General features: G+C 42.9%; 1 protein-coding gene across 7 annotated transcripts in view; it reads left to right on the plus strand.

Annotated features, from left to right (window-relative positions):
- LOC144673114 (NACHT, LRR and PYD domains-containing protein 3-like) overlaps positions 1-21,375 on the plus strand; it is a 404,245-nt gene that overhangs the window by 364,276 nt on the left and 18,594 nt on the right. For 3 of the 7 annotated variants that reach the window (XM_078535099.1, XM_078535096.1, XM_078535098.1), the window contains exons 2-5: positions 12,195-12,284; positions 13,831-13,997; positions 17,735-17,906; positions 18,007-18,072. The exons of the other annotated variants lie outside the window; for them this stretch is intronic. In XM_078535099.1, the coding sequence (XP_078391225.1) occupies positions 12,221-12,284; positions 13,831-13,997; positions 17,735-17,906; positions 18,007-18,072 (469 nt within the window). In that variant the 5' untranslated portion in view covers positions 12,195-12,220. The remainder of the gene's footprint in view (positions 1-12,194; positions 12,285-13,830; positions 13,998-17,734; positions 17,907-18,006; positions 18,073-21,375) is intronic. 7 annotated transcript variants of the gene reach the window in all.

Genomic DNA, 21,375 nt, shown 5'->3' on the forward strand with positions numbered 1-21,375 from the left:
ATTGACCTTTACCCAGGGAGTGTTCAGGAAACTGCAGAACCCACTTCACTAATTTATCCAGACTCACTGGAAGCAGAATCGGGTACCGCAGCACAAGGTAAGAATCCAGAAAATACTGACCACTGTTATTGATTTTTAATATGGAAGAACAGAGCCTATCACAGCTTTTTATGTCAGCGTTCATTGATTCATAAAATGAAGAAGGTTAGCGAGTCCATGCTAGCTCCCTGCAAGAGAATTCCGGATGTACCCAATATGCCATCCGGTAGCCTTGCATTCTTGTTTCTCTAAAAAAAGTATTTCCTTTTGACAGCGTCAGTGAAACTGAACACAGCCAGTCTCAATCCTTCTGGCAATGGCAATTGTTTATATCTATTCACTCTATCTAAGCCACCCATCATGTTGAACATCCCAACCTCCTCCCAATCTTTCTTCTCGAAGGAGAAGCTCTCCACTGCCTCACATTAACCATGCAAGTAAACTCCTCATCCCTGATTACTTTCTCAAATATTTTCCTTCACCATCTCTAAAGTTGTTGCATCCTTTCTTGCGTATGGTGCTCAGAATTCGACACAATGCTCCGGTTTGAAGCTGAAACAGTGTTTTATGAAGTTTCATTACTTCCTTTATTTTGTTCTCTATGCCGCTATCCATAAAGCCCAGGATGTCCTGAGTCTTATTAAACACCTTCACAAGCTGCCCTGCCGCCTTCAACAATTTGTGCACATCTTCTACTGGACGTTCTGTTCCTTCCAAATCTTTAGAATTGCATCCTTTATTTTATGTTACCTCTCCTCGTTCTTCCTACATAAAGGTATGATTTCTTGTTGCATAATATCTACCAGATTTTGAATTATATCTGCCACATGTCCACCTATTCCATCAACCTGTTGATGGTAACTTGAAGTTATCACTATTCATCAAACACTGCCTGGCAACACACAAGCTACCTAATATTTGGCAGAAGGCACATGTAATAGCACTATTAAAGCCCGGAAAAGATCCCTCAGATCCTAAGAGTTTTCGGCCAATTTCACTGCTTTGCCACACCAATAAGTTGTTTGAAAGCCTGATACTCAATAGGATAGCACCAACTTTAGATGAGAAGATCATTCCAGAGCAATCAGGTTTCCGCCCCGGCAAAACAACAACAAGCCAACTGCTCAACCTCACCCAACATATCGAAGATGGTTTTGAGCAAGGGATGGTAACAGGTGCTGTGTTTGTAGACCTGTCAGCAGCACACGATACAGTGAAACATAGACGTCCCCTCTGCAAGACCCTAGAGATGACAAAAGATGTTCACTTAGCAGAGCTGTTAGAAAGCATGCTTCAGAATCGCCGGTTCTATGTTGAACTAGCTGGGAAGCGCAGCAGGTGACGTATGCAGAATGGTCTTGCTCAGGGAAGTGTTCTTGCACCGCTGCTGTACAACATCTGCACGAATGACCAACCTAGAGACGGTGTCACACGCCGTTTTATATATGCTGATGACTTATGTGTCACTGCCCAAAGCACTGATTTTAACACCATGGAGAAAACGCTTTCTGAGGCCTTGGAGGGCCTAACATCTTACTATGAAGAAAACCACCTTCGCGCAAACCCGTCAAAGACACAAGTTTCTGAAGATTTCTCAGTTCTCAAAGGCATGTAGAGATTTCAAAATGATCACTCGAGTCATATCACATTTCCTTCTTCAAAATGACTTCCAAAAGCAATGTTTATCGTGTGCCTTTAACTGGCTTTGATTTCAGGACTGATAATGTCCCAGTCATTAGTTGGTGAAAGAGTTACCATTCATATTGAGGGTCTGATGTTGGGAAGCCATTGCCTAGGCAGACCCAGTGATTCGGCTAGCAAGATGAGCTTGCAAATGATGTCAGTTTGGTACCTTTTCAAATGGATGCGGGCAGTCCCAGGTGTGATATGACACTGTTTGCAGCTCTATAAGCATAACGATTTTCAATGTGCGAGATTCCTGATTGTATCATTACAAGGTGTCTGCACAGTGAGGTGTGGGATTGCACGGCTGAGAAAAGAATTATTTTGGCCTTGTTGCTCCTGGGGTACCTCCCAAACTGTGGTCCTGTCCTTGTAGCAGCCATTTTATTGGTTTGTTGGAAAGTCCGTTTTTAAAAATGGCAATAAGGATAAAGCTTTGTCTGAAAGTTTTTCTCACCTCACATTTGCTTCTTTTGCAAATCATTTAAAATCTGTGCCCTTTCGTTCTTCATCCTTTTACTAGTGGGAACAGATTCCCCCTTTCTACACTGACCAGCTCCCACATGATTTTGAACATCTCTATCAAACCTCATCTCAGCCTTCTTTCAGTCGCAACCTGTCCGAACTGTTCTCATAGCTGAAGTTTCTCATCCCTGGAACCATTCTTGTAAACCTCTTCAGCACCCTCTCCAATGTGTTTACTTCCTTCCTATAATATGGTTCCCAGAACTGTATGCAATATTCCAGCTGAGGTCTAATTAGTGCCTTATATAAATTTAGCATCTATGGCCTTGTACTCTATGCTCCTGTTAATAAAGCCCAGGATATTATATGGGTTATTAACGGCTCAATCCACCTGTCCTGCTATCATCAATGATCTAAGAACATAAAAACATAAGAACTAGGATCAGGAATAGGAAATTAGTCCCTCGAGCCTGCCCCACCAATGATTACAATCATGGCTGATCTCATCTCCACCTCTCCACATAACCTTTCAACCCTTAACTAATTAAAAATATGTCAATCTCCACCTTAAATTATTCAGCGTCCCGGCATCCTCTGCAATCTGAGGTAGTGAATTCCACAGATTCAGGACCATTTGAGAAAAGTAATTCCTCCACGTGTTCGATTTAAATCTACCACCACTTAGCCTAAAGCTATGGCTTCTCGTTCCAGAATGCCCCAAACAGGGGAAACATCCGCTCCACGTCTAATTTGTCTATCATCTTTCGCATCTTATATACCTCAATTAGATCTCCTCCCATTCTTCTACACTCTCGCGAGTACACCCAGATCCCTCTGCACTGAAGCATTCTGAATTTTCTCTCCAATTAAATAATAAGTCGCCTTTTCATTCATCCGACCAAAATGGATAACCTCACACTTATCCACGTTAAACCCCATCTGCCAACTTTTGGCCCATTCACCTCAACAGTTCATATTCATTGTTAAATTTCTTATTTTTTCATTGCAACTTGCTTTCCCACCTATTTTGGTATCGTCTGCACGTTTAGCCATCGTACCTTCTAGCCCTGAATCCAAGTCATTAATATAGATTGTAAATTGTTGGGTCCCAAGGACCGAGCCATGTGACAACCCACTTATTACAGCTTGCCATCCAGAAAAAGACACATATATGCCGACTCTCTGCTTTCTGTTGGTTGGTCAATCCTCTATCCAAGCTAATATATTACCCCTCACTCCATTCGATCTTATGTTCTGTATTAATCTTTGGTGCGGCAACTTATCAAAGGCCTCTGGAAGTCCAGATATACTACATCTACAGGATCCCCATTATCCACTTTGCTTGTCACATCTTCAAAGAAGTCTAGCAAATTAGTTAAACATGATTTACTCTTCATATAATCATGCTGACTCTGATGGATTGCATTTTGACTTTCCAAATGCCCCATTACTACTTCCTGAATAATGGATTCCACCAATTTCCCAATGAAAGACGTTAGACTAACTGGTCTATAGTTTCTTACTTTCTGCCTCCCCCCTCCCACCAACTTTTTGAATAAGGGCGTTATATTACTACATTTCCAATCCACTGGAAACTTTCCAGGATCCAGACAAATCGGACAGTGTGTAATCTGGGGAGGATAAAGCCAGTGAGATTGGACAGTGTGTACCCGGGGAGGATGGAGCCAGTGAGATCGGGCAGTGAGTGACCCGGGGCGGATGGAGCCGGTGAGATCGGACAGTGCGTAGCCCATGGAGGATGGAGCCAGCGAGATCGGACAGTGTGTAATCCGGGGAGGATGGAGCCAGTGAGATTGGACAGTGTGTAACCCGGAGACGATGGAGCCAGTGAGATGGGACAGTGAGTAACCCAGGGAGAATGGAGCCATTGAGATCGGACAGTGAGTGACCCGGTGTGGATGGAGCCAGTGAGATCGGACAGTGAGTAACCCGGGGAGGATGGAGCCAGTCAGATCGGATGGTGTGTAACCCGGGGAGGATGGAGCCAGTGATTTCAGACGGTATGTAAAACAGGGAGGGTGGAGCCAGTGAGATCTGCCGTGAGCCACTGGCCATCCAGTGCAGAAAATGAATGAATTTTCTCATCCGTGCCGACAGTGTAAGATAACCATCTCATTACTCTAAACTCTCAATCTAACATCTACCAGGCATGCATTAGCATCTCACCCACTGCCAACTGAAGGGACATCTCATTTCAGTCTCTCGCACATGCGCTCACATCTTCATCTGTCCTCATCTTCTCTGGAGAATGCCTCCCCAGTACTCACTATCTTGAGGCCACTTCGACAGATCAATATGTGCACCCAGACACATCCTGGGATAATCCCTCTTCACCAGACAACCCCCGAACTGCAGCCTCTTCCCTTGCCTGAAGCCATTTCTCCCCTTCCAGAAGCAAACCCTAGCCCTGCAGCCGCTGAAAAGCCACCACAACCTTATGGTTGGTCTGGTAGTTGGAGACCTGCCCCTTTAGAAATGGTGTGGTGCTTCCTGCGAAGTCTGGCACTGATGACCATGAGTGCTGCCCAAAGGAAGGTAGACAAACAAACCTCAAAGTTCCGAGTGAATTGCAGGCCGTCAGGTACATGTCGCTTATCTACAGTTGTGAAACACATCGGCATGTGATCAGGCAGACGTGCACGGATGGTCCAGTTTTTGGGGAATGATTCTGGTGGACAGGGCTTACAATGAGATGTAAAAGTATAGAAATTAGGTTCCTGACGTGCAGCAGCGAGAAACGCGGCCCGCCATTGACAGGTGGAGCGGACAACCACAACTGCTTTCATGAAAGCTTGAAACACGTTTTTGTCCATTCTCAACATATTGACCGCTCACGCCCGCTATGAGGCCCAACGCCAGAAAATAGTGGCCACACTCGAGAATTTGTATCGTTTTGAAATCCTACAAATCATCTCTCAACCTCTCCAGAAATACCACTCCATGTTCGATATATATTCATGTAACTGAAATCCTTAATCGCTGTAAATTTGCTAAATATTTTCTTCACCATTTCTCAAACTGTTACGACCTTTTTTAATTGTGTCCAGAATTCAACACAATACTCGGAGTTGAAGCTGAATCAGTGTTCTTCAAAGAACACTGAAGATTCGTCCTCACTTCCTTGAGTTTGTGCTCTATATTTTCAGTGCTTTTGCCGCAATATTGTCAGGGCCCACAGTCTTTGCAGTATGCCATGCCTTCTCCCCTTTCTTGATATCAGGTGGAGTGAATCGAATTGGCCGAAGACTGGCATCTGTGATGCTGGTGGCCTCCAGAGGAGACCGAGTTAGGTCATCCACTCGGCAGACCTGGCTGTAGGTGTTCTAACTTCATCAGCGTGACACCTCACTTTTAGTTACTATTGTTTCTGCTCCTGGCATGCCCTCCTGCACTCTTCAGTGAACTGGGGTTGAACCCCGGTTTAATGGTAGAGTTGAGGATATGCGGGCCATGAGGTTGCATCTTGTGGTTGAGTACAATTCCGCTGCTGCCGATGGCCCACAGTGCCTCATGGATGTCCAGTGTTGAGTTGCTTGATGGGTTTGAAATCTGTCCCATTTATTACGAATGGAGGGTATTCTCCATGAGAAGAAAGGACTTCAGCTTCACAAGGACTTTGCAGTGGTGACTACGACCAAAAGTGTCGTGGGAAGGCAGGCAGATTCGAGAGGATGAGGTCAAGTATGTTTTTTCCCTCTTGATGGTTCCTCACCATCTGTCGCAGACCCAGTATAGCAGCGATGTCTTTTAGGACTCTGTTAGTAGTCTTACTACCGAGCCACTCTTGGGATTCAATGGAGATTGGAGTTTCCTCACCAGACTGTATTCTGTGCACTTGCTGCCCTCAGTGCTTCTTCCAAGTGTTTTTTTTTCAATATGTAAGAGTGTTGATTAATTCGCTGAGGGCGAACAGGTGTCGCGGGGGTTGTGGGGAGGGGGGTGCGGGGGGGCGGTGGGAACGGGGGAGGATGGGGTGTGGGGTTGTGTGTGGTGTGTGGCAGTAGGTGGTAACCAGCAGGAGGTTTGTTTGCCCACGTTTGCTCCGATACCATAAGACTTCAAGGGGTCCGGAATCGATATCGAGGACTCTCGGAGCTGCTCCATCCCGATCACTGGGCTGCCACACCGGGTCAATCTGTCCCCTTTACGGGACATGCATTTATTAATTCCGTTCCAGTAAGTGAAACAGGCACATAAGCACAGTCACAAAATATTGCAGCTAAGTATTTGTAATTTTTCTTATCAGAGCTTAGCCTGTTATTTATTAAGTAGAAACTGTTGCTTATTAACTAGGAACTATTTCCAGGAGATTATAACCATTGCTCTGTTCCTAATGAGAAACCAGCCGATGACAGACATTGTACAAATTCAGGACCGTAGAATCTGGTGAGCATGAAAGGAGGCTGGATACCGAGATTAATGGAGCTACAACCCAAAGATATTACACAAATAGAATTGGGACAAAGAAAACAGCGAGAGATCGAAAGCAAAGATATTTCAGCTTAAGAAAGCTCTGTGTGCCCTTCCCTGCTGTCTCCCAATGCAATAAGTGAGCAATGGCCTTTGCACCTTGCTCTCTTTCAGCCTCTTATAGTCAAATTATAAAGAAGTTATACAGTGGGCAATAAAATAATAACACAAAATCGCTTCCAGCTACAGCTTTTTCGGGTCTTTGTCGGGTCTCCTGAACCTCAGGTGAAAGACCAGGGAATATGTAGTTATTGTCACCACACACACAATTAATAACAGTCAAAAATGATTAGCATTGGATCCATTCAATCTAAATAAGACAGTGTGTAACTCAGATCCCGCTCCAACTGAGAGAACAGGGTGAGGAGAGATTGTACTGATCAGGCTGAAGGTCTTGTTTATGACTGTGATGTGTAATTGATCTTTACCCAGGGAGTGTTCAGGAAACTGCAGAACCCACTTCACTAATTTATCCAGACTCACTGGAAGCAGAATCGGGTTCCGCAGCACAAGGTAAGAATCCAGAATACACTGACCATTGAAGCAGAGTTTTAACATGGAAGAAGAGAGCCTATCGCAGAATTTCATGTCGTTGTCCATTTATTCAAATAATGATTACAGCACTGACAAAGGTTAGCGAGTCCACGCTAGATCTCGGTAAGAGTAATCCGGTAGGACCCACTATCTCATCCTGCAGTCCTGCATTTTTTTTGCTTTATGGACTTATTTCTGTTGTAAAGCGTCAGTGAACCTGAACACAACCAGACTCAATCCTTCTGCAAGTGGCAATGGTTTCTCTCTATTTTCTCTATCTCGGCCACCCATGATGTTGAACATGTCTTCAAAACTCCTCTCAATCTATCTTCTCTAAGAAGAAGCTCTCCACTTTCTGAGCCTGTTATGTTTTAAGTAGAAACTCTTGCTTATTAATTAGAAGCTATTTCCAGGAGATTATAACCATTCCTCTGTTCCTAATGAGAAACCAGCCTATGACAGAAATTGTACAAATTCAGGAGAGTAGAATCTGGTTAGCATTAGATAAGGCTGGATACTTAGATTAATGGAGCTACAACCCAAAAATATTACACAATTAGAATTGGGCCCAGAAGGCTGCTATTAATTGAAGGCAAATATATTTGAGCTTAAGAGATCTCCGTGTGTCCTTCCCTCTGGCGTCCAAACGCAATAAGTGAAGAATGGCCTTTGCACCTTGCTCTCTTCCAGACTCTTAAATGATAAAGCAGTTATACTGTGGGCAGTCGACCAAACACACAAAATCGCCTCCAGCTACAGCACGTGATTTCTCTGTCGGGTCTTCCGAACCTCAGATGAAAGAGCAGTTAATGTGTAGTTATTGTCATCGCACACACAATTAATGACAGTCTAAAATTATCAGCATTGGAACAATTCAATCTAAATAAGGCAGTGAGCAATTCAGATCCAGCTCCAACTGAGAGAACAGGGTGGGGAGAGATTGTGCTGATGAGGCTGAAGGTCTTGTTCATGACTGTGATGTGTAATTGATCTTTACCCAGGGAGTGTTCAGGAAACTGCAGAACCCACTTCACTAATTTATCCAGACTCACTGGAAGCAGAATCAGATACCACAGCACAAGGTAAGAATCCAGAATATACTGACTACTGTTATAGATTTTTAATATGGAAGAACGGCGCCGATCCAGCTTTTTATATCATCGCTGATTGATTAATAAAATGATGACAGCACTAAAGAAGGTTAGCCAATCCATGCTAGCTCTTTGCAAGAGAAATCGGATGGACGCTCTATCCCATCCTGTAGTGCTGCATTCCTTTTCCTTTAATGACTAATTTCCTTTGGAAATAAGTGAAACTGAACACAACCAGTGTCATTACTTCTGGCAAGGGCAATGTGGTACATCGCTTTAAAAAAAACTGCCTCTTTTGGGAAGAATATTTGGACATTATAGTTCTGTCTTCTTTTTGTTTGGGGGGAGGCGTAAGCAAAGATATTTACTTCAGAACACAGTGCCTGTTCAAATCCTGTTAGCATATTGCCTAAGATCTTTTGGGGTTTTACATGGTGGTTAGCACCCAGGTTGTTAGTAACAGTTAAACTGTGCTGGGTTACCTGGAGGGGTAATCTAGGTTTCTCACTGTAAGTGCCAATTCTTCTGACTTTAGGGCTGATCTGCTCCTGTCAAGAGTAACTCTTCCCTGTCCGCTTTCCTAACCTGTGAATTCAGCTGCTCAAACTCCGACACTGTTGTTACGCTGCGTGCAGGAGATTGGTGGACTGCAATGTGATTTTCGCCCCCTGCAGTGATTCTGGTTCAGCGTTTGGCTTGAGTGCGAGCAGAATTGGAGTGTTCCGGTTACTGCTGCTAGGCTCTGTTTGTTGGTACTGCAACATGTGGGTAATCTCCTCCCGAACCTGGACCCGCTTTCTTGCAACTAACCTGATGGAAGGGGTCTCTCCCGCATGCATATCCGTTAGAGCTACTGTGGTGCAGCCTGGTGTGTCTTTACAGTTTGCTTTAAATTCAGTTAGCGTTGTTATGTTGTCTCACAGTTCTCCGTTTAGGTGGGCAAATATGGAATCCAATTTCTCTCTTGGTTGGTCCGGTGTTTGGGGGTTCAATGTGGGCTTCACCCTGAAATTCATCCTTACCCTTCCTATTTTGTATTTTGGGAATGGGTTTTCCTCTCAGGCGTTCAATGTCTGGTGGAATTCCTCTGCCCTCAGTTCAATGTTCAGCTCCTACTGTAATTCCCTGTGGCTCTTCAATCAAGCGAGGTATCACCCTCACTCTTTCTTTGCCTATTTAGGAACTTCCCTGGTCCTCATTCAAATCTGCAATAAAATATGGGCTGAACAGATCTTTGGCTCATGAGATCATTCCTTTGGTTTGGAATTGGAATTGCCCTAACTTGGTTAATGTCCTCTGGAATACTTCCTCCCTCAAGAGGATATTCACCTCCAGCTAACCTCAATTTTTGCTCTTGAACTGGGTGAGGCATCTCACTCAATGGCTGCTTGGGATCTCCCTTCGTCCCTATTTAACTCTGGAAAGAAGGTTTCTACCAGCCCTCCTTTGGGTTATTCTTCAACCGTTACCTTTCCTGTGTTAACAATTTCTTTTCCTCACGCTCCTCATGTAGATGGACCATTTCCCTCACGTTCCCTTTTCCTGCCCTGGGTCTTCTCCAGTCTGTTTTTGATTCTGGGAAGGGTGTATTGGCCAACCCAATGTTGGGGTCATTGTGTGAGTCTGTTTTAAGTTCTACTGGCCCTTCCTGGACCTTTTTTTAACTCCACTGGCCTAACTTCGGACTTGTTAAATTCATCAACTCTCTCTTAGTTATCTCATTTGTTGCAGGATCTATTGCATCCTTTAGGGCCTCTGAACATTCTCCAGCTCCGTGCGTTCCCGCAGATTCCTGCTGGCTGTTGTTGGCCTCTTTTCTTTTGCAACATAAAACTTTATTGCCTGCCAAATCGTGTCTGAGGAGAAAAGCGATCTCTGCTACGAATAGTTCAGGGAGAATTCCTGCTGTTATTCAGTCACACTGTATGTGGTCCCGATGGAGGGGGACAGACATGTATCCTCCTTCCACTCGACTGATTAAATCCTTAGCTTCCAGTGAGGACTCAGGAGCAGGCTTACCTCTCCCTATTCCCCACCAATAAATTAAGGACTGAGTGGCCCCGATATCCTGGAGCAGTATAATGGCTTTGCTAAGATCCTAGGATGGGCACTGGAACCCTGTTCCTGGAAGGACAACACTCTAAAAACTTTCTGAAAGCTCCTCTGGTTCAGCCACGCATAAGGCCACACCCTCCAAGGGGCAAGTTCCTGAAACGAGTATCTCTACCTGCTCTGCAGGACTACCCATTGGCGTGTCCTTCTGGAGATTACTGTTATGGAGCCCTATCAGACCAACAGGCTTCCCTCTCAATCTCCAGCTTTCAGGTCTGGTATGTCCCGTATTACTACAATGGGAGCACAGCAGTTGACAGGTGTTCTCTTTTCGAGCTTGGGAATTTCTCGCACCCTCATTTGTATTTTCCTTTCTGGATAGAGGGCCTTTCCTGTCTGCCTCGCCTTATTTATGTTCCAATGATCATGGGAATGGTTTGGAAAGGCTGCCTGAGTTTCCAGGCCTCTGGGTGAAGTCGCAGTTGTCTGCTTTGAGAGCTGCATCCTTGGCTGTGAGGATTCTCTGCTCCATCAAAAGCATCTGTCGGTTGAAGGGTATGCGGTTTTTAAATTCCTCCAGCAATATCAAGTCGTGCAATCCCTCGGAGGTGCACTGAATTATTAAAGAGTGGACCCACTATCGAACACAATTTGCTTCAGCCATTCGAACTCGATGTAGGTCTATGTGCGCTTCATGTGAGTGTTCTGAAATTGCTGGCGGTATGTCTCTGGAATGAAATCTTAGGCACTAAGGATGACAGCCTTGGCCTGTTCGTAATTAGTGGACATTTCAGGAGTCAGCATGGAGGAGACATTTTGAGCTCTCCCTGACAGCTGCCATTGAATTAAAAACATCCAGGTATCTGCTGGCCATTATAACTGTTCTGTTACTATCTGAAAAGTGGCAAAAAAATTATTCCATATCAAACTCTTCAAATTTGGGAATGACTCAAACATGCTTAAGGAGATCAGAGATTGATTTGGGATAAGGAGCTCCAGGCTGTTACCAAGTAGAGAGAGGTTTTCCTTCGCAGCTTCAGCCTTTGAGCTGCTAACTCCATTTCCAATTTTCGGAGCTGGAATTCTCTCGCCCCCTTCTCGCTCTCTTTTCTTCTCCTTTTCCTTTCTCTCACTCTCTCTCTCTTTCTTCCTCTCTTTTTCATACATGCTCTCCTGAAACTCTGTTCGTTAGTCAGATTCTGGCATGACAAGAGACAGGGTAAACATATTGAAATTGAAGCACCAACCCCAGGATAGATCTCCATGAAAACACGGACAATGTCACTGCCCATGGACACCAGGGGAATCGCACCCAGTAATATATTGTTATTGTGGATAGATATCATATTTATAAAATACAATAACTTAATATCTAATCTCAAGAAATCAAAATATTAAACAAAAATTTGTAAAGAAATAAAATATTCAATTCTGCACGAAAATATAAAAAAATAAAGCATTATTTAATTCATCAATGATATTCTTTACCACATTTGCCCTCAAAATGTTCCCTGCCTTAGGAATATGTCTGGTTTTATCCTGCACTGTGTGGATAAATCTTACCAATGGGTGCTTCCAGTGTGGAGTCTGAACCAACGCTAAGCCATCTGAACTGTGTTTTGGAGATCAGTGGGACTCAGTGGATTTCACTGAGCAGCTGGTCTATGTCACACCTGATGTGGAAAGTTTATCATAACATTAGGAAATACCCGATCCCAGAACTAACAGCTATTGTAATGATGGGGGACGAGGAATTGATATCGTGGTTAACAAGGCAATGTTCTCCTTCTCATTTTAATAGTTCCATCTAACCTCCTAGTAATATTATACTTATTACAGAGCATCTGGGAACACTAGTCATCACCATGGCTGAATGTTCAAATAGGGGAGAAGATCCAACATCTTCAACAAGAATAAGAATGAATCCAGGTAGGTTCACAAGGTCCTTTGAAATATCATTTCTGTTCAGAAAAATACTCCCAAACTCGAGCAAGAACCTGCAGCTCAGGCAGGAAGAGGCAGCATGACGGGATGAATAGAAAGAGGGAAGTGAGTGACCATCTAGAGGGACATCACAGTCACAGGTGGATGGAGATCCTGAGTACTGGAACTGTCCAGTACATAACTGGCATTGGAGACTGTAAGGTGGATAGAGACAGAGACTCAGAGCAGGGTCTTCCTGAACAACAGTGTGACACGAGGGAGCAGGAGGTCACCCTGAGTGAGGTGAGAGGTAGGTGGAACATAGGAATAAGAGAGTGATAGTGGTGGGAGATTATATAGTCAGGGGAATAGACAGACTCTTCTACAGCCCTGAGCAGGTCCCTTATAGTAAGTGAGAAGCAATATTACAACTTAGACAACTTAATAGCCAAGACTTCCGGATTATTATATATGGGTCATTTTGCATTGGGCCACTTAAGGTGCAGATTATGTGACACATCAAAGTGTGGTTGCAGGATTGGAGCAGGAGGGACGGGTCCATGCCCTTGGACCATTGGAGTGAGTTCAAGAGTAAGGAAAAGGATAGCCGTGCTCTGATTTTTAAAAAATATTCTATCATGGGCTGTGAGCATTGCTGCCAAGTCCCAGCAGTTGTTTACCGTTATCTAATTTCCCCTGAACTGAGTGGTTTGCTAGGCCATCTCAGATGGCAATTAGGAGACAACTACATTGCTGTGAGACTGGAGTCACATGTGGCCACACCAGGTAAGGACAGCACTTATCCTTCCCAAAAGGACAACACTGAACCAGATGGATTTTTTAAAAAAGATCATTGATAGTCTTATGGCTGCCCTTATTAAGACCAGCTTTCAATCTAGTTTTTAATCATTTAATTGAATTTAAATTCCACCATTTGTTGTGGTCGGATTTCAAGACACCATTGTATTAGCGTGGGCCCCTGCATTACTAGACCAATAACATTGCCACTATGCCACTGTCTGCCCTCAAGCCCCACCAGCAATAATGACTTTCTAGAGTAGGTGAGTTAAGCAGTGGGAAGGGTATCAGCTGATCTGACTGAAGGGTTGGAAGTTTTCGGATCTGAAAATAGAGAATGGAATTCATAAAACTGTTAGAGCTGAAACTGTTAATTAGGAAGTTCCATGATTTTGGCCCTGTGATGGTGAAGAAATAACAATATAAGTCTAAGTCAGAAAGGTGTGTGACTTGGAGGGGAAACTGTTGCCAATGGCATTCCCATCCAGCTTCTGCATGTGGCCATCTGAATGGTGCGATGTGTTAGTTATTAGAAAATGTTTAAAATTTCAAGAGACTAATAGGAAAGTGAGCCTGATAGTCATGTGTGACAAATTTGCCCGATTTTTGAGAAGATGGACAGGCAGTTTGTACACGTTTGAAGATGCTGCTTGATACTTTAGTTCGCAGGGGGATTCAGCTATTTAATATAAGAGGAATTATAGTCCACTGCGTAGAAATTTGATAACATGTTTCATCTTCATTGTGTTCACAGCTCCAAACTCCACGGTCACAGAGCTCTTGACGAAGTATGATGATTATCAACTGTTCCAGTTGACAAAATTCTACCGGGACAGGCTACAACAGGCGATTGAAGAAGGGGTGGATGGAGTCAGCTCATTGTTAACAAATGAGTGGATTTTCAGTGGACAAGAGCATCGGGTAAGTGGGCGGGGCACAGGGTGAGTTTCAATTATTTAAATATCACAAAGCTGACAGAATAATGACAAAGGAAATGCAAGATGAAGAAAATGATCAGAATCTTGCCTGGGTTATCTTCTAACGCCCTTGGAGTCACATGGCGTGACAATTAGTATGAGTTAATTTTGGACTTATTAACTAATCTTAGTAATTAGTTACTCTGGAAGGGACCCATCCATGAAGTGAAGAAAACCCCAGCGGTACCGAGCTTTCAGAACCACAAAAATAAAAGTCACATTCCTCCTAATCATGTTACACATGTCATGCATCACCGTCTCCCCAGGAAGCCTGTTCCATGGATTGACCACATACTCAATGAAATATTAATGGACCCAATCTTAACTCTATGCAAGTAAATGGGTTTTATAGGAGATAAAACTTCTTCCGGTGTTTCTTAAGGTTAGGTTTGAATTTACATCATAGGAGTATGATGACATTCTCTCTGCTTCCCTGGATGAGTACAGCTTCCACAAAACTCAAGAAGCTCGACACAATCCAATACAAAGCATCTCTGCTTGATTGGCAGCCCATCCGTCACCTTCAACCTCCACTCCCTCCACCAGCGATAGACTTGCAACAGTGCCATCTACAAGATGCACTGCAGCAACAGCAAAGCCTCCTTTGACAGCACCTTCCAAACCCACGACCTGGAACATCAAGAAGCACAAGGTCAGCAAATGCATGGGAACACAACCTACAAATTCTTCTATAGGCCACACACCATCCTGACTTGGAACACTATCATGGTTCCTTCACCGTCGCGGGACCAAACCTCTGGAACTCCCTAATAGCAATGTTCTACACCCAATGTACTGCAGCGGTTAAAGAAGGCGGGTAATCAGCACCTTCTCAAGGGCACCTAGGGGTGGACAATAAAGGGTGCCGTATCCAGTGATGCCCAAGTCCTACAAATGTATGACAGTTTCAGATCCCATGTAACGTATGAGATCAAGAGGTGGCTGCAAAGAAATTATACCCACATTGCAGTTATACTGGGGAAAGGGTGTGGGTTGGTAGAGACTGGCGGGGTTTGAATCTTTGGCTGTGTGCCTCAATAAACCATTGAAGAATCATGATTGAGTTGAATGGAATAGTTGGATGGTTGATGGAAATAAACCTTCACAAAGAGTGGAAATATGTGTGCTGCCCCTTGAGGTTTCGTGTGGTTTTATCATCAAATTGTTTGATTCTGTTATTGCACAAAGTGCAATCAGATTGTTCAAAAATGTGGAATATCTAATTCAGTGAACAAGAGAGGAAGATGATTTATTGTGGCGGGATGATTCCTAAAGCGAAAGCACCAAATATGACCCAGAGTGGGATCCTTACGATGATAACACAGCCAAGATGACTATTGGGGCTCTTTGCTCGGATGCCGACAATGGTTTAAAAATGCTGTGATTGTGGTTAAAAATATCTTTGTGCAATTAATTCATTTAATAAACTGTGCTGCCTTAGTTTAATGTAAATTACTTGTTTTTTTTTCACGTTTCAATAAAACCCACACCAGCTGTTTACATTTTATACTCTGCATATAAGCAGTGCTTGGGAGTGGGGGTTTGCAGATGGTGTAAATCACTGGGCCCTGTTCCGATCGGGGCGCCCCGGCTCATTTACTTTCAAGATCGACAGGCTGTTTGGACAGTGTCGAAAGCAACCAATATGGGGCCTAAACCATCTGGAATCGGCCAATCGTTGCTGTTGTTTTGAAGCACCTTGTCTTTGAGTGCAGCTTCTGTAATCTTCACTCTGTCTTCAGACCTGAGTGGAGGCTGCTGGAGCGCAAGGTATGTGGTAAAGTGCATAGTGCCTCACCAGTCTGGTCCTGCTGAACCCCTCCAGCTATACTCTTCATGTGAATTCAGCTATTTTAATTTGTATATGGGATTGTGGCTTGATAATCAAGCCTTTTGGATGTTACTGAGCAGGTATTGCATTGGGCCAGGTTCAAAGAAGCAGAGATGGTTACATAATATGAAACAAAGCTGTCCGTAATTGTCTGATAAAGCTGTCATTGTAAAGTGTATCTTACTGAAACCTGAGCTTTTGATGGGCTTTACAAATAGAGGCATTGATTACAAAAGCTAAGAAGTTTTGCTAAATTTATATGAAACAGTTGACCACACTGTGACTTGTTCCCAATGCTGAAAACCCAAAAATGTGAGGGAGTGGGTTAAAGCTGGTGTGGGTGGGAGGGGGTGGGGTGGATGTGATGGAGATAAGCTGTGCAGAAGGAGCACCAAGGCATATGATTTCTCTCCTTTGCCCTGCATATAACTCGAACCCTGATTTGGAATGATTTTTCAAGGATTATATACTGACATTTAAAGTATTATGTTATGCATATTTATTTACCACTTCAGAGCTGAATGTCTAAGGCTGAACCAGACTGTCCATCATCTCATGGTCCATCTGCGAGATGAACTCACGAATCCAGATACACTCCGTCAAAGATCGCCTGCTTCTATCCTCATTACATTGCCTGTCTCCAGCCCTGCATTAGCTCATCATCTGCTGAACCTTCATAAAAACCTTTTTTTCGCTGCTGGCCAGCCTTCTATCTTCGCTAATCCTGAGGAACTGAAAGTCTGCTGTTTGTCCTCTTATCTTCCACAAGTCCTGTTCAGATTGTATGTTCACCTGTAACGGCCTCCAGTCTTTTAAAGTCTCCTGTTCCAATTACCATCCTCCTGTTTAAACATCCTTCAATGTCTTGACCCTCCCTATCTCTGTAAACTCCTCCAGCTCTACAAACCATCCTGTGCCACTGAAATTATCAGTTCCCCTGAAGATTCCCTCCTGTGCAGTTCCTCTTCACACCACGACTCGTGACCAGGCGTTTAGTTGTCTTATTGTCCACCTCTCAACAAACCTCTCCCCCTTACATTACATTTCTATTTTGCTTAAAGCCGCTAATATATCCTTCTTCATACCAGATTCATCTTTTGATTGCTCCCCTATGTGAAAACACCATGGGACATTTAGTTTCCTGGTTCAATGTACGCTGGTGATGGAAGTGCTGACTACACAAGCCCCACTGCTGGCACGTGTTCCTGGTTACTGACATTTGGCACCGGCTGTGGATGTGCAAAATATTGTTTCCAGATAGTTTGGAGGCCGAGGGGAACAGTGATTGAATTGGTTGGATTTCCACCACTGTTGTTGCTAATTCTCCTGACTGAAAAATCGACAGTGGTTGTATTGATTAGTCACTGGTAATTTCTCAGACAGATTTCTAGCTGTTCCCCTCAGCTCAAAAAGTCCCTTTGCTGCAAATTGAGCTCTGATTCACTGTTATTTTATTTCTGAATAAATCACAAAGTGTGGCAACAGGAAGTCAGTGTGAGAAACAAGTGGATCATATTATCAGTCAGTAATCTGACATCATGCCGGATACTAATGGACAAAGAACACTAACCACATTAATATTACTGCTGAGTCTGTGATTCCTCACTCTTCCCTAAATATAATTCTGATTTCCATTTTAGTGCCATCAGATTTATTTCCTATTTGTGATTGAATTATGGTATTTACGGACTACCTACTCATGTTTACCATGGATCACGACCCTGCCCAGTGACTGGTTTCTGTGCTCAAAACAACTTGGAATTCTCACCACTAATCACGTTCCTCCTTATTATCAATGTTTACCTTTCATTCTGCTCCTCAATACATTTCTTATTTATTATTCTTTACAGAAAGTCACTGAGCTCATGGAGAAGGGAAACCGGGTGGACTCTTCCAAATTTCTCCTAAGCCTGGTGATGGAGAAGGGCTCTCAGGCACGAAGAGTCATGTGGGAATCCTTTGAGAAAATGCGCCATGGGTTACCAAAGTTGGATAAAATACTGAAAGAAATACAGGAACGCGGTATGGTAAAATCAAATTGAATTCAATTTCAGTTTCAAACACTGCAAATGTTACTATTCCATTATTGAGCTGATTTCATGAAGCTGATTAATTTAAACAGGTCCTGATCCATCTGTTTATCTCAATGTGAACCGAGAGGCATCCGAATTACCGAGTCACCTGGAAGGTAAGTGATTAATCAGAAATCTCAAAACATTTATTCCACGTTTGAGGAACTGAATGTTTAACTGTAGCACTTTGTTTCAAGATGGTCAGAATCTGGGTGTCAGAACTTCAGTGGCCTGAAAAGCAGGATTGAATGTGGTTTGGATTTGTAATCAATCCTCAACTTTTCAGCATAAAGTTACAATTCAAACGATTTTTGATATTTTCTCTAAAAATGCAGGTCGCTATCATTTGTGAAGTGTTATACACACTTGGTGGGATCCTGATACACCGTGAAATCCTGTACAGGCATGGCAGGATCCTGATACACTGTGAATCCTATTACAAACCTACTCTATGTGGCACATTCAGTCTGGCGATAAGTAAAGCACAGGGTGTTGAGCTAGGTGTGAAGTGTGAACTGATTTCCTAGAATGCTGACCCCCCGTAAGCTGTCAGGGAAGCGTTATGGTTAATGTCATCCTTCTACAGCACAAAATGAGTAGTCAGATAATGTTGTATGCGATTTGGTACATGGCCTCAATGTTCATCAATAGAATATTCATCTGTGGCGAAATGTGAGGATAAGACCATGTTCATAGTGACTGGGAAGTTATTGATTTGCTTCACCATTGTAATGAGAGAGATAGAGCACCTTGTTCTAATCAAAGAATAATTATTTTATTCGTCTTTTGGCCAAGTCAACGTCAATTCGATATATATTGGCACTTTCCCAAACCTTCATTACAGGAAGTGTTATGACCGTTGCAGTTGGTAAAGTTGAGTTATTTTAAAATCCCATAGAGAAGCTTTAAACAACTGTCTTAACCTATAATTTTAAGCTTTATGTTTGAGATGTGACTCTAAATTCAGGAATCAGGCCACCAGTTATCAAGGATTTACATTAACTAAATAAAACATTTCATTAATTTAAACAGGTTAAAAATATATACACATGGCTACAAAGGACTACTATCATAACTTTTAACAAATTCCCAAACTAATCTCCATTAAGACAACAGCAACCCATATACTTAACCAAACACCAGGCAAAGTATTTTCACCTCACGAATTCAGAATGAGGTTCTTTTCACTGTGGAGCCAGTTGGAGGTTTGCAGCTGCCTTTTGATCTTAAATTGCCTCTGCCTGCACACCCGAAAACTACTGAAGTTATACCTATCAACCCCATTGGATGTTAATCCTCATCGTATCAGCAGCCTCTTTGAACTTCACCTTTTAACAATAAACCATTTTTCAAAATAGCAATTTTATTAATATTATAAACATATTGCTTGGTAGCTGCTAGAAAGGCATCAATTTTCACCCCACTTCTTGAATGCTCGATTCTAAAAATGCAAATACACGCTATCTCTCTTACATGTCAAAACTAGTACATATCCAGACTAGCTGGCTTTAATCCAATTAAGACATACCTGCAGAACAAACCTTTATTTTAAAAGAAAAATATTTTCCAAAATATGATATACATTAATAGCTTCATGACACCCAGAAGTTCAAATCAAAATGAACAATGAGTATATTTATTAGTAATAAAAACGAAAAGCTAAGAGCTACTGCGGATGCTGGAAATCCAAAACAAAAACAGAATTACCTGGAAAAACTCAGCAGGTCTGGCAGCATCGGTGGAGAAGAAATCAGTTTTCTTCTCCACCGATGCTGCCAGACCTGCTGAGTTTTTCCAGGTAATTCTGTTTTTGTTTTATATTTATTAGTAGATCACTTGGAATGCTGTGTAAATGTTTTCTGCCCTAAAGGACACCGTGTGGTGAAGTGTACTGGAGTTCAAATAAACATATTATCGCTGAAATTTTAAGGCTGTTTTTTAAAAAAATGCTAAAACAGGGTATTTTATGAATGATGAAAAGTTAGAAACAATAGAGGTTAAAATACATTTGGGGATCCGGGTACATAAATCATTGAAATGTTATGAACAGAAAATAATGGCGGGGATATGGGGTTGGAAGTCAACCCTTCACCCAGTGAGACAATATCCCAAATAAGCTGTCTTAGCCTGTGATAGTAACAGGTGAACTCCTGTCCAGGTGTATTCTGTCACTCTGTCAGCATGGAAAATTCCCAGATAAGATGCCCAATATCAGATATGGTAACTGTGAACTTCCTGACCATTCATAGCACATTCACATCATTCATTGGTGATGTCCCATATCCTGTTTAAAATTCTGCAGGAAATTAATATCACTGGTTCTTTCACAGATTGGCACAATAGGACAGTGCTTCTGAAACCATTTCCCAATGTGACCCTATTTTAACATTTGACACTAGTGAAAAATAGCAGCAATATAGTAACATTCAGCATATAATTAAAGTTGTGGATTACAGGTCAACAAGCACTACATCATTTAAATCTGAAAATCGATGTTCTTAAAATACTTGTAAGGATATTACTATTTTATTTAGTCTCAGTCCATTCCAGTTCATGTACCTTAGCCAGGGAGCAGTGGATAATATAGAGGTTCACATTTACATTCAGCATTAGTGATCTAGAAACATCACTCCGAAGTTCCATAAGGGTCATCTTCAAATCTTTAATTTCAATGTGAGTTAAGTCAGATTAACTTTCAATTTTCAATTGAGGATATCAAATGACACACAAAAATAAAACCATAATCCCAGAGGCTGCAGTTTCATTAGGGATTCTGCAGCACACAATGCAGCTGTATAATAAAATGGGTAATTCACAAGATAAGTAACCTACCTGAGTGTGGAACCGTGCTCCTCCCAACTCAGAGCCGGGTTCTATGTGGAAAGTGGAGCATTTTGGAACAGGGATAGAACACAATTTGGGACAGTTACCGACCACTGAAGTTTCAGCCAAACACCATATTCCCTGGTGACAGAGACTCAGTGAAGCCCCTCTCTCCATCCTTCACCAGCCCCTCTACAGAGACTAATCAACCACTCTTCCCACACACTCTCATCAGCCAAACTCTCCTCATGCATCACCACCCACTCTGCACACACTGTAACAAGCCACTCTCCTCTTCCTCCCCAACCCCAAGCAATGCAATCAGTCCTTCTCCCCTCTCACCTCATACACACCGTAATCTGCCCCTCTCCCTTCCGGCCTTACACGCACTACAATCCCCTTCCCCCATCACCCCCCAGGGCAAACTGCAATCAGTCCTTTTCCGCTGCTTGTGGTTCCGCAGAATAATTATCCTGTGGGAAGGAGCCTGTGCAACAGGCAGATTGGAACAGGAACGCAGAGAAGTTCAAAGTCACCACTCACCTTCTGAGCCGCATGACTTCCCAGTCTTTCCTGCAAATCCATACATGTCAGTC

This window comes from Cetorhinus maximus, unplaced genomic scaffold (assembly GCF_964194155.1).
Source record: "Cetorhinus maximus unplaced genomic scaffold, sCetMax3.hap1.1 HAP1_SCAFFOLD_286, whole genome shotgun sequence".
In the NCBI taxonomy this organism is placed as follows: Eukaryota; Metazoa; Chordata; class Chondrichthyes; order Lamniformes; family Cetorhinidae; genus Cetorhinus; species Cetorhinus maximus.